Consider the following 12,651-nt stretch of genomic DNA (forward strand, 5'->3'; position numbering starts at 1 on the left):
TTTGACAGACATTGACCACATGCTAGACACTATGCAAATGAGAATACAAAGACAAACGAAAGAGGGAAGTTTTCAGCCACACTGAGCACTCTCTGCTGTAGTTAACTCAGGGGCAAAAATATCGAGGGCAAAAAATATCAAAATACATGTAGTAAAGAAGCAGTAAGTTTTAACCCAATATCTCAGGTTAAAAATGATCGAAGACTAAACATCCAGTAGCCTAGGGGTAGATTTTCTTTTCTTTTCTTGAGACAGAGTCTCACTCTTTTACCCACGCTGGAATACAAAGGCACAATCTCAGCTCGCTGCAACCTCTTCCCCTGAGATTCAAGCAATTCTCATGCCTCAGCCTCTTGAGTAGCTGGGACTACAGGCATCTGCCATGAAACCCGCATAATTTTTCTATTTTTAGTAGAGACAGGGTTTTACCATGTTGGCCAGGCTGGTGTCGAACTCCTGATCTCAAGTGATTCACCTGCCTCGGCCTCTCAAAGGGCTGGGATTACAGGTGTGAGCCACTGCGACTGGCCTGGATTTTCTTTTAAGCGTTTTTAAAATTATACCACAGCACTGAGCAAGTCATTAAATTCCCAAGCCTACTAGCAAAGAAAATTAGGTTATTAAAGGTGCTTGTTTGGGGATATAAGTACAATGCGCTACATTTTCTTCTACATTTTTAGATTTTTCCATCAGCAAATAAAATGCTGACATTAAAACATAAAAGACACTAACTTCTGGAAGACAGAGAAGCCGGAGAAGAGGAAAAGCAGCAAGGAGCTGTAGCAGATGCCACCAGCACTGCACTGTTTCTCCTCGGCCTGCGCTGAGTGGGGCACGCAAGCCCCACTTCAAATGGCAGCACCACGTGTTCTGGCCTGGGGGCTTTTCTTGGCTATCAGAGCCCTCCAGGCTGCAACGTGGCACAAATTAGATGGGTCAGAAAATTAATGTCCTGTACAAGGAGGCCTTTATCACAGACCAAGGAGAACTGCTGGAGGCTCTAAATCTCTTGCACCTTGGATGGGATGAGTTTGAGGCACCCATTCCACACCATCACCCAGAGCTCTGAAGCTCCATTGCCCACAGCTGTCACTGGCTGCCCACACACCTTCCCTTTCTCTCTCACTTCCCCATTCCCCTGCCAGTGTTTCCTGGACTCACTTCCCAAATAAACTAACTTGCCCTCAAGCCAGAGTGCAACTGTCCAAGGACAGCTTCTTAGGGAACCCAAACTAAGAAATACGTTCACCAGCCTCAGTTAAATAAAGGTGCATATGTTTTCCCCAAAGACCCCAAATTACGTGAAAAATGAATATTTACCCTGCACCTAGTCCATTCAAGAAGCTGTGCCAGGTGCTGAGGGCAGCTGAGGGCTGTCAGTCAGAGTTTAAGCTTAAAAATGTTAAACAAGAGGCCAGGGCAAGAGGATCACCTGAGGTCAGGAGTTCGAGACCAGCCTGGCCAACATGGCAAAACCCCATCTCTACTAAAAATACAAAAATGAGCCACTATTATGGCACATGCCTGTAATCCCAGCTACAGTCGAGATTGAGGCAGGAGAATCACTTGAACCCACATGGCGAATGTTGCAGTGAGCCGAGATCACATCACTGCACTCCAGCCTGGGTAACAGAGCGAGGCATCGTTTCAAAAAAAAAGAGAGAGAGAGAGAGAGAGAGAGAGAAAGGAATGTTGAACGGAAGAAAAAAATGGAGAATTACCTCATTTGTCACTCTGATCCTTCATTCATACCCAAAATATTCAGGGAATATGTTGATTTAAGTGATTGCATTTGGTCATTTGGAAAAATACAAAACATGAACCCCAAGTGAGTCTGACTGCAAGGAGAGAACAGAGGCCAAGAAACTCTTCCAACTTCCCTCCTACCTCCTTAAAGATACAAATATGCACACCTTACTGGGGTCATTCACTCCCTTGTCGGTAGAAGAGGCTTCCTTCCTCCTGCTGACCGCCCTACCTGTGCCCTGGATTCTGAATCCTCCTACCTCTCCACCAGCTAGTTTCTCCTCTCACTCCTATGTCTTCAGCCTCCCCAGATACTCCTAAAGATAAATAAATAACACCTTTTACTAGGTAAGAAGCTGGTGCTACACGGGTCTTTCTTCTTCCACGCAGAGCCCCACTAACTCATTAGTTCACCTCATGTATGTATCACGCCAGTCTGATCATGACATAATCAGAGCTCTAGGGTTTGGCTCCCAGGTAACATATTCCGCTGCTCACTGGCTGTGTGACTTTGGCCAAGTTCAACACTACTCTGTGCTTCCATTTCCCCGTCTGTAAAATAAAGGGGGAAATAGCAGGAGCTCCTCATCGTCGTGAGAATGAAATGAGATCATCTAAATAAAGTGCTTAGAAGAGTTCCCAACACAGGAATTGCTTAATACATGTTCCTTATTATTATTACTGTTAACTTGGCAAAATCAGTCGTACAGTGTGAGATGTTTCAGAATAGGATGAAATGAGAGTGGAGAACTGTCACAGCAGTCTAGAAAGGGGGACCAGCCAGGCACAGTAGCACACGCCTGTAATCCCAGCATTTTGGGAGGGCAAGGCAGGTGGATCAATGGAGGTCAGGAGTTCGAGACCAGCCTGGCCAGCATGACGAAACCCATCTCTACTAAAAATACAAAAATGAGAGGGGCATGGTGGTGCAAGCCTATAATCCCAGCTACTCCGGAGGCTAAGGCAGGAGAATCACTCGAAATCAGGAAGCAGAGGCTGCAGTGAGCCAAGATCACACCATTGCACTCCAGCCTGGGCAAGAGAGCAAGACTCCGTCTCAAAAAAAAAAAAGGGACAGAAGGACAGAGAACCCCAAATCCCCGGGTTTCCAGCCCCAGGAAGCTGGTAGCATGGTGCAGAGTGTTATGTTCTTAGGGGCTGATAGACTTTCAATCAAATCCTGGTTCCGCCATTTTTTAGCCATGTTGCCTTAGTAGTACTTGCCATGCTAGCCTCCACTTCCTCATCTGTAAAGTAGGGGTAATCATGCTGTCTGGTAAAGCCACCATAAACTTCTAAATGAGATCATTTATGTAAAGCCCCCAGCATATCATTTGCATATAATGCACGCTTGATCAATACTAATTCCCTCGTTTTCCCTCCTGAAGTGAAAAGTCTTAAAAAAAAATTGATACAGAAAAAGGGATCTAAGTCCTTCTTGGAACATAGTGTTATTTGAACCACATTTATATCTTCCCTGATCAACACACTCCAGCTAGTAAATTATGTCTACTTCTTAGCTTCAGAGTCTGAAGAGCATAATGAAGAGCTAGCTCTGGTCCTTACCGGCAACCTGACTTTTGCAAGCTCCTTCATCTTCAGAGTTTCAGCTTTCTCACCTAGGGAAAGGTACACAGTGACACCTTCCCATCTGCTTTATATAAAAAAGTTAGCTCAGCCTTCTAGATAAAAACACTGAGAAAGATGGAGTACAAATTTAAAAAGGAGAAAGGTCCTTGTATTTTTCTCCCACTTAATTCAGTTTTGTGAAAAAATAAATATATTGAAGAATCATGATTTTACTTGAATCAAAGTTTTCCAGAGTGATTGTGAAAACCACTACTATGATAATTACATGATAATAATGATCTTTCTCAGCATTTCAATGAGGGAAGTGAAATAGAGGTGTATCAGGATTATACCTTTAGTGTGAAGTCAATGTCAGAAACACAGAATCCCTTCCAGCCAAATGTAAGCCCCACAGATGGCAACAGGAATAACGTAATTTGCACTTACTTGATCTCATAACACAGCAAGAAATCTAAGCAGAGGTGGAAAAGTACAAGCTGCTGGGCAGAGGCCTGGATCTACTTCTACCTGCTCTCCAGTCACCTTCTGGACATTTTACCTCCCTGAGCCTGTGCTTCACCTATAAAATGATGGTGTCAATGACGCATCATTTCCGAGTTCTTTCTTGCTTTAATGCTTCATGATTCTAAGTCTTCTCTGTCCACCAAGACGTCTCTCATTTTCATTTTTTGCAGATGTTCTAGGCTTTGCATGACACCTGGCCTGCTGTTTGAACTGCCTTCCCAGAGCCTAGAAAGGCTCCATATTGACCTGGGCCCTATGGCAGCAGCTAGTAAGAGCCTCCCATTGGCATCTCTTCCAACTCTGCCCCCAGTGGTATCAAGTCGGTAGTTTGAAATCAACCATGGTGGGAATATTTACGATACGGAAATCAGTAAACATCATAAATCAAATCAGTGCTTTCTTTATTTTCTTTCTTGGAACCAGTAGTTAAGTTTACCAATACACCACTACCTGTGAGCTAAACCCTCCCATTTCCAAGTTAAATGTCTTAGCTGTGGTGTAACCTCTGTGTTCCACTGGCTCTCACGGTACATCTACAGTGATTATAACTCAACTGAGCTCTAAACGTTGGTGCTGAGGGCTAAAAAGACACCACAGCAAGAACAACAGGAGGAAGAGTGAGAAGCCAGCCCTGCTACCCTCTAGCCTTCTGGACCCCTCCAGGTAGAACCAGCCCATCTGTTGGCAGCTGTCCACAGAGACTTATGGTGCCAATGCTGTGGGATGTTCTCCCAAAGGTGGAAGGAAGGGTTGTGAGTTGAAAATAAATAAACCAATCGCAAGTAGGGGGACCTTCCCATGGGTTTTCTACTGGGCAGGAAGCAAGGGGAGAAGCCATGAGGCTTCACATACCTTTAACCTGTGGCTAAGCAGGTGCTCTGCCTTTACACAGATTCCTCTAATCACACACTTCTTGGGCCAAGAAGAGATAAAATAAGAGTTACAGGCTGGGTGTGATGGCTCGCATCTATAATCCTGTACTCTGGGAGGCCAAGGTGGGAGGATAACCAGAGCCCAGAAATTTGAGATGGGCCTGAGCAAGATAGTGAGGCCCTGTCTCTATAAAACAAAAGTAACAAACAAATAAAGCTTTTTTATTTTAATTAGCCTGGCATGGTAGCTCATGCCTGAAGTTCCAGCTGCTGGGGAGTTGGGAGCGGGCTGAGGTGGGAGGATGGCAGGAGCTCGCATGTCAAGGCTGCAGTGAGCCTTGATCATACCACAGCACTCCAGCCTGGGTGACAGAGTGAAACCCATCTCAAAAAACAACACAAATTACAAACTTTCCGGTGAAAAAAAATCTGGAAGGGGCTCCCTTGAATTTTTTGTTTCTTTGTTTATTCTCCAAGTAAACACATCTTCAGCATCCCCCTTCCCTCCCTGGTATCTGTGCCTATGAAGAGGAAGACATTAGTCAGAGGAGGGCATCCTGCTGTCGGGAAGAGGGAAATACTCCAGAGTAAACCAGCAAACATTCTCACTAGAAGCATTACTGAGTCCATTTAAAGAAAATTCGGTATACACCCAGGGGATTATAAATCATTCTATTACAAAGACACATGCACACGTATGTTCATTGTGGCACTGTTTACAATAGCAAAGACCTGGAATCAACCCAAATGCCCATCGGCAATAGACTAGACAAGGAAAATGTGGCACATATACACCATGGAATACTATGCAGCCATAAAAAACGACGAGTTCATGTCCTTTGTAGGGACATGGTTGAATCTGGAAACTATCATTCTCAGCAAACTGACACAAGAGCAGAAAATCAAATACCGCATGTTCTCACTCATAGGCGGGTGTTGAACAATGAGAACACATGGACACAGGGGAAGAGCATCACACACTGGCGTCTGTTGTGAAGGGCCAAGGGAGAGACAGCAGCGGGGTGGGGAGGTCGGAGAGGAATAACATGGGGAGAACTGCCAGATGTAGGTGACGGGGGGAGGGGGGGGATGCAGGCAGCAAACCGCATTGCCATGTGTGTGCCAATGCAACAATCCCGCATGATCTGCACATGTACCCCATAACCTAAAGTACAATTTAAAAAGATAATAAAATAAAAATAAAAAGTTTAGGCTGGGCATCGTGGCTCACGCCTGGCCAACATGGTGAAACCCCATCTCTACTAAAAATACAAAAATTAGCCAGGCTTTTGGCACACGCCTGTAGTCCCAGCTACTCGGGAGGCTGAGGCGGAAGAATCACTTGAACCCAGGAGGTGGAGGTTGTAGAGAGACGAGACTGTGCCACTGTGCTCCAGCCTGGTGACAGGCTGGAGACTCCGTCTCCAAATAAAAAAAATAAAAATACAAAGTTTAAATACAACTAAAAAAAAAAAAAAAAAACAGAAAGAAAATTCAGCAACATATCTGTGTCCCCAACATGATAGCCAGTTGCCTCATGTGACCACGGCACACTTAACATGACACTGGTGTGAACTGCGATGCGCTGTAAGTATACAATACACCCCAGATATCGAAGAGTTAATTTTGAGAAATGAATGGGAAATTATCCCAAATAGATTAAATGTTAAGTGATATTTCCAAGTTACTGAGTGAAGTAAAATATATTAATAAAATCAAGGCTGGGCACTGTGGCTCATGCTTATAATCCCAGTCCTGTGGGAAGCTGAGGAAGGCAGATGGCTTGAGGTCAGGAGTTCGAGACCAGCCTGGCCAACATGGTGAAACGCCATCTCTGTTAAAATACAAAAATCAGCTGGGCATGGTGGTGCATGTCTGCAATCCCAGCTACTTCAGAGGCTAAGGCATGAGAATCGCTTGAACTCAGGAGACTGAAGTTGCAGTGAGCCAGGATCATGCCACTGCACTCTAGCGTGGGTGACGGAGTGAGAGTCTGTCTCAAAAATAAAAATTAAATTAATTTCATCTATTGTTTTTATTGGGTCTTTTTTTATACTACTTTTCTGCCACTGATTTTAATAGCTAACAGTTGTAAGGCACTTACCATGGGTTATATTCTGTTCTAAACATTTCACGTATTGTTACTCATTGAATCGCCACAAGAACTGATGAGGGCAAATAATATTATCCTCTCCATTTTATAGACATGGAATCTAAAGCACAAAGAAAGTCGCCTGCCCGAGGTCGCAAAGCTGGTGAGTGAGACAGGGTGTAAACCACAAAGCCTTCACTTGGGTTTTTCTCATCACTACTACTCAATGCTTATTACGATTTAACCTTTGCGGTAGTAAAATACTCTCTTCCTAGGAAACTTCCTGCCCACCATCACATCAGTGCATAGAGTAGGTCATAGGCACAAACCACATTCTGCAAGTGTTTGTTGATTTCATAGAAATAAAGGGGGATTGGAAACCAGAAAATCAAATTTGAAATCTCTTCCATAGCATCTCCAAATAGAACTAGGAATGAAAATCCCCCAAGGCACTCCCATCCTGAAGTTTAAGCAACTGAGTCTAGAGAATTAGAAAAGACAGACTGGAGAATGTGTTCGAAAATGTGAAAAACTCTGGAGCTGTTCCTAATGAGTAATCTCTAATCTCCGGAAAAAAGAAGAAAAACAGGAATCGATCTGCTTATGCGGCAGTTTGAACAGTCTAGAATACAGATAAGGATGAACTTTCCAATGATCAAGTGTATGAATGATCCTAGCAGAAAAAAAAAAAAAGACAATGAGCGTGAAACTGCTTAGAATCACTTGGGGGGTGATGATCTGTGATTATATCCTTGGACCTAAAGATGAGGGGCGACACCAGGGCTGCCCTCCTTCCAGCCAAAGACACTCCGCAGGCATTTGTTGGTGATGAGAGAGAAACACTGTGAGTTGAAAACCAGAAAGAGTAAACCACAGAGCAGGAAGTTTCTGCACGAAGAAAACAGGGAAGGAACAATGAGCGATGAGAGCAGTCAGGAGGAGACTGAGGGTCTGCAGGGCTCCAGGTCACGCAGCAACGGAGACCTGAGACACGTCCTCCTCCCTCCTCCGGCTCCAGGCCTCCATGCCTGGCCGCCAGGTGAAGGCAGCAGGCTTAGCCCAGGGCTGCGTGGTGCAGGTGAGCTGCGTGTCCTCCTCGCAAAGGTGTTGGAAGGAAACCATCACAGTAACCCAGGAGAGAAAGGTGCGGTTCCAGCCCCCCAAATCAGAAAGCCCCCTGCCGCAGAGCAGACTTACCCAGTAGCTGAACAGCACCCGGAATGACAGAGGCAAAAACCAGGAGCAGAGGTAGCCTCATGGCTCAGGGTTTATCCTTTCCTTCCTCAGAGGGAGAGGAGGACGCATCAAAGCAGCAAAACAAGGAGTCTCCCTGATTGCACCTCCACCTGATCCAAGTTCTCAGAGCTGCCCAGCTGAAAAGAATCACAGAGGAAGCCCTCCTTTTTAAAGGGCTCCTGAATTTAGGGAAAGCCTCCACTCAGGAGACATCCTGTCACATGAGGATGACTGGAAAAACAGGAATTCAAAGTTACAACTTTGCTTTGTAAGCTAACTTCTGAGAAAAGCAGACGCAGAGGAAGAGGAGAAAGGGACACGTGTGGGAGAGGGGTGACGGGGTGGGGAGGAGAGAGGGTGATGGTGATCGCGAGGAGTCCGGAAGGAGAGAACTGAAACAGCCTGGGAGCTCTGGCCTGCTCAGATAGGACTGGGTGGAGACCAAGCTGCAGGCCATTACCTGTGCCAGAGACGGAGCTTGACCCGGGCAGCAGCTGAGTCAGGGGTCTCTCCGCAGACAACCTCTACTCTGAAGTGACAGCCACAGCGGGCCCCGGAAAGGACAGTTTTAGGCTGGAAACACTCACTTCGGAGTTGAAGCTCATCCCCCTCATTCACATTCAGTGCATAGAACCTTTCTGTTTTTCTCTTGGAAAGTTTCACGAGAAAGTTCCCATGGAACTTCATTTCCTCCAGGTAGAAGAAAAGTGAAAGGGAGGTTACGCCTAAGAGGGACTATCAGGCCAGGAGGGAGAAAGTTCTAGAAACCTTTTTCTAGAAAGTTCTTCAGAAAGCCAAAAAAGGAAAAAGAAAACAGGAGGATTTGCAGTAAAGGATTTGCAGTAAAGCCTTGCTGCCTAGCCTCAACCACCGTGGTCCTCTTCAAGTTTAAGAAGGTTCCCTTTCTAGAAAAAGAAAATCTGGCCAGGTGCAATGTCTTGAACCCGGGAGGCAGAGGTTGCTGTGAGCCGAGATCTCACCACTGCACTCCAGCCTGGGCGACAGGTGTGAAACTCCATCAGAAAATAAATAAATAAATAAATAAATAAATAAATAAATAAATAAATAAATAAAATCTGGTTGTTTGGTCAAAAGGTATATATTCATTTAAAGGGCAAGTGGAATTCTTTCTTTAGAATAAAACACGTTCCTAGATCTTTCAGTAAGCAGAAAATAACCCCTCAAACATCTCTGTTGTTATTTTCCAAAAGTAAAACATGAATTTAGAACATTTTAAAGAAGAAATTAATGATTAGCTGGCCAAACCATAACTAGAGTGCGTTAGTAACTCAGAAAGAAGCCACCAGAAACATTGTAATTTTTAAACATTTTTAATGAATAGTTTTATCTTCAAATAGAAAGCCTCCACATTCATCCTCTTTGTGATAAGTAAAAAACTTTGCATCCTAATAAAAATGTGATATAGTTCTCTAACTGATTGATTTTAACATTGTAAATTTGAGATTATTCTAACCGGAGGAAAAAAGATCGTGAAAGTGGAGGACAGAGGACCAGTGTTTCTTTTTCACTAAGCCTGGACCTGACTGAAAAAAAATGTTGGTTAAAGAACAGAACAGAGAAAACAAAAATGTTTCTAAGACATTGTTGCACTGAGTTATGAAAAAGGTAGTTTAAATAGGTCATTTGTGGCTTTCAAATATAAATAAATTATATACAAAAAGTGACTGCCTAATTTAAATTTATATAAAATTCAGAAGCAAATACAATTGAATTATGTATTAATCACATTCAGGGTTTTGTTGGGGTTGGTTTGGTTTTTTATTTTGAGACAGAGTCTTGCTCTGTAGCTCAAGCTGGGGTGCAGTGGTTCAATCTGGGCTCACTGCAACCTCTGCCTCCTGGGTTCAAGCAATTCTCCTGCCTCAGCTCTCGGGTAGCTGGGATTACAGGCACACGCCAGGATGCTCGGCTATTTTTTCGCACTTTTACTAGAGATGGGGTTTCACCGTGTTAGCCAGGCTGGTCTCAAACCCCTGACCTCAAGTGATCTGCCTGCCTTGGCCTCTGAAAGTGCTGGGATTATAGGCATGAGCCACCACACCTGGCCCAGGGTTTTTTTTTTTTTTTTTTTTTTAATTTTTATTTTTTTATTTTGTAGGTGTGTATATCACATTAGTGAAATTAAAAATTAGGATCAATAGTAAAATCTGTGAAGTTTAAACAAAATGCAGCCAACCACCCCACAAAGAAGTTACCCCATGACCTTGACCTTGTTGAAACAAAGATTTATCAGGCTAGAAGAGGCCACCAGGGCAAAAAGTAAATCTAAATCTTGGGGACAGGATGTCACAGAAGATGGTGGTGTAGGAAGCTCCAGGAATTCATCCCTCCTTCTAAGCAGCCATCAGACGGGCAGGAACTGTCTGAAGTAACTGCGGATGCTCCTCTACTCAAGATGGAGTTAGACCCTGATAACCCCATTGTGAGTTGAAATCTGCTAAGTCAAAACTGCACTTACTACAGCTGACCCACCAAACATCACCACTTAGCGTAGCCTATCTTAAATGCGCTCAGAACACTTACATTAGCCTCTAATTGGGCAAAATTGATATAGACAGGAGGCAGGGAAGTGCTAGGTAGTGAAGGGCGGGATCCCTGGCAAGGGCTCCACCCTCAGGCCCCTGCCCACGGGCCTAAGTGAGAACAGGCACTCCTGTTTTCACGCCCAAATGTTACATTTCCAAGACCACTCTGGCCCACCACACCCCACATCTTGGGCCCATAGAAACCTGAGACCTCTGGCTGGGTGCCATGGCTCATGCCTGTAATCCCAGCACTTTGGGAGGCTGAGGCAGGTGATCACAGGGTCAGGATATCGAAACCATCCTGGCAAACACGGTGAAACCTCGTCTTTACTAAAATCCAAAAAATCAGCCTGGCATGGTGGTACACGCCTGTAGTCCAGGAAAATCGCTTGAACCCGGGAGACAGAGATTGCAGTGAGCCGAGATCGAGCCACTGTACTCCAGCCTGGCTGACAGAGCAAGCCTCAGTCTCAAACAACAACAACAACAACAAAAAACCATGAACATCAAAAGGAGCGGAGGAACAGAGTGGTGGAGAGCAGTGGGGTAGCACAGCAGAGAAAGAGAGAAGGACATCTGGACAGCAAGGGGCATTTGGCTGGGGGCGGTCAGAGAAGAGTCCGCCTGCCTGACTCCAGGGGAAGACCGCCTTCCCATCCCATTCTCCACTTCTGGCTCCCCATCCATCTCGCTGAGAGCTACCTCCGCCGTTCAATAAAACCTTGCACTCAACGTTCCTTGCTCTCAACCGCTCAACCTCAGCCCACATGGGATCTGATTCTTCCGGTACACTGGGCAACAACTCAGGCTGTCACACCGGCTCCTCGTCCTTGGTGATAAGGCAGAAGGTCTATTGAGCCGACTAACACAAGCTGCCTGCCCACGGCATAGCTAAAACAGCACATTGTAACAAATGCTCAGTTGGGCTTCAGGAGTCCTAGATGCCAGCCGTGGGGCCGGAGCCCAAAAGCACTCCCCACAGCCTCTGCACCTGCCCATTGCATGCTGCCTGCTCCCCGGAAGGGTTTGAGCAGGAGGGCACCAAAGGAGCAAGCCACATGCCTGGGAGGGTCGTAAGTGAACAATTGTGTTTCAAAATCATCTAACACAAGCCTATTTTATAACACAGGGTTGAGTAGCTCATGTAACTTATTGCATACGGTACTAAAAGTGAGAAGCAGCACGGGTGTATGGTCTTCGAAATGTGGTTTCTACTGAATGTACCACTTCTACTTTCACATCATTGTAAAGTTGAAAAATCATTATGTCTAACAATCCGAAGTCCAGGACCATCTGTATTTTGGAACTCAAGGGCCTAGTCAAAACTTCGAGCATCCAAGAAACAGCTTGATAAAGAGGCTGGTACATTTCAGTGAATTTCAGCCTCTCCCTGTTGTCATGGCTGTGCCAGGCAGCTGTCAGGGAAGCAGCCTACATACCCAGCACAGCCTGCTGAGGCCAGGCCGGGCAACAAGGATTTAGTCCTCCAAATGTCAGGACTGCGTGTTCTGATTGGTGCTTTTATTTGCTTTCATCACTTCTCTTCAACCTAGTACTGGAAGTCCTAGCTAGAGGCTCTAGAAAAGAAAAAGAAAGAATAAAAGCATTCAAGATAAAAAGGAAGAAGTGAAATTATCTCTTACACAGATGGCCTGATTTTAAATGTAGGATGTCCTAAAGCTTCCAACACACACACACACACACACACACACAACAGTAGAGCTAATAAATTCAACAAAGTTGCAGGACATAAAATCAAAACATAAAAATCAGTTGTATTTTGATATACTTGTAATGAACAATCTGAAAATAAAATTAAGAAAACAATTCTATTTGCAATAGGATCAAAAAGAATAAAATACTTAGGAATAAATTTAACTACATAGACAAAAGACTTGTCCACTAAAAACTACAAATGTTGCTGAAAGAGAAAGACCTAAATAAATGGAAAGATACCCTGTGTTCATGAAAAAGAAGACTTAATAATATTGTTAAGATGTCAATATTATCCAATATAATCTATAGACTCATGCAATCCCTATCAAAATTGCAACAGTTTTTTTTT

General features: G+C 44.5%; 1 protein-coding gene across 1 annotated transcript in view; it reads right to left on the reverse strand.

The window, feature by feature from the left end:
• MRC1 (mannose receptor C-type 1) overlaps positions 1–8,318 on the reverse strand; it is a 105,131-nt gene extending 96,813 nt beyond the window's left edge. Inside the window, exon 1 of the mRNA XM_003930644.4 lies at positions 8,002–8,318. Coding sequence (XP_003930693.1) covers positions 8,002–8,062 — 61 coding nt within the window. The 5' untranslated portion in view covers positions 8,063–8,318. The remainder of the gene's footprint in view (positions 1–8,001) is intronic.
• Positions 8,319–12,651: the final 4,333 nt, after the last annotated feature.

The sequence above is a fragment of the Saimiri boliviensis genome, chromosome 8, assembly GCF_048565385.1.
Source record: "Saimiri boliviensis isolate mSaiBol1 chromosome 8, mSaiBol1.pri, whole genome shotgun sequence".
NCBI lineage: Eukaryota > Metazoa > Chordata > Mammalia > Primates > Cebidae > Saimiri > Saimiri boliviensis.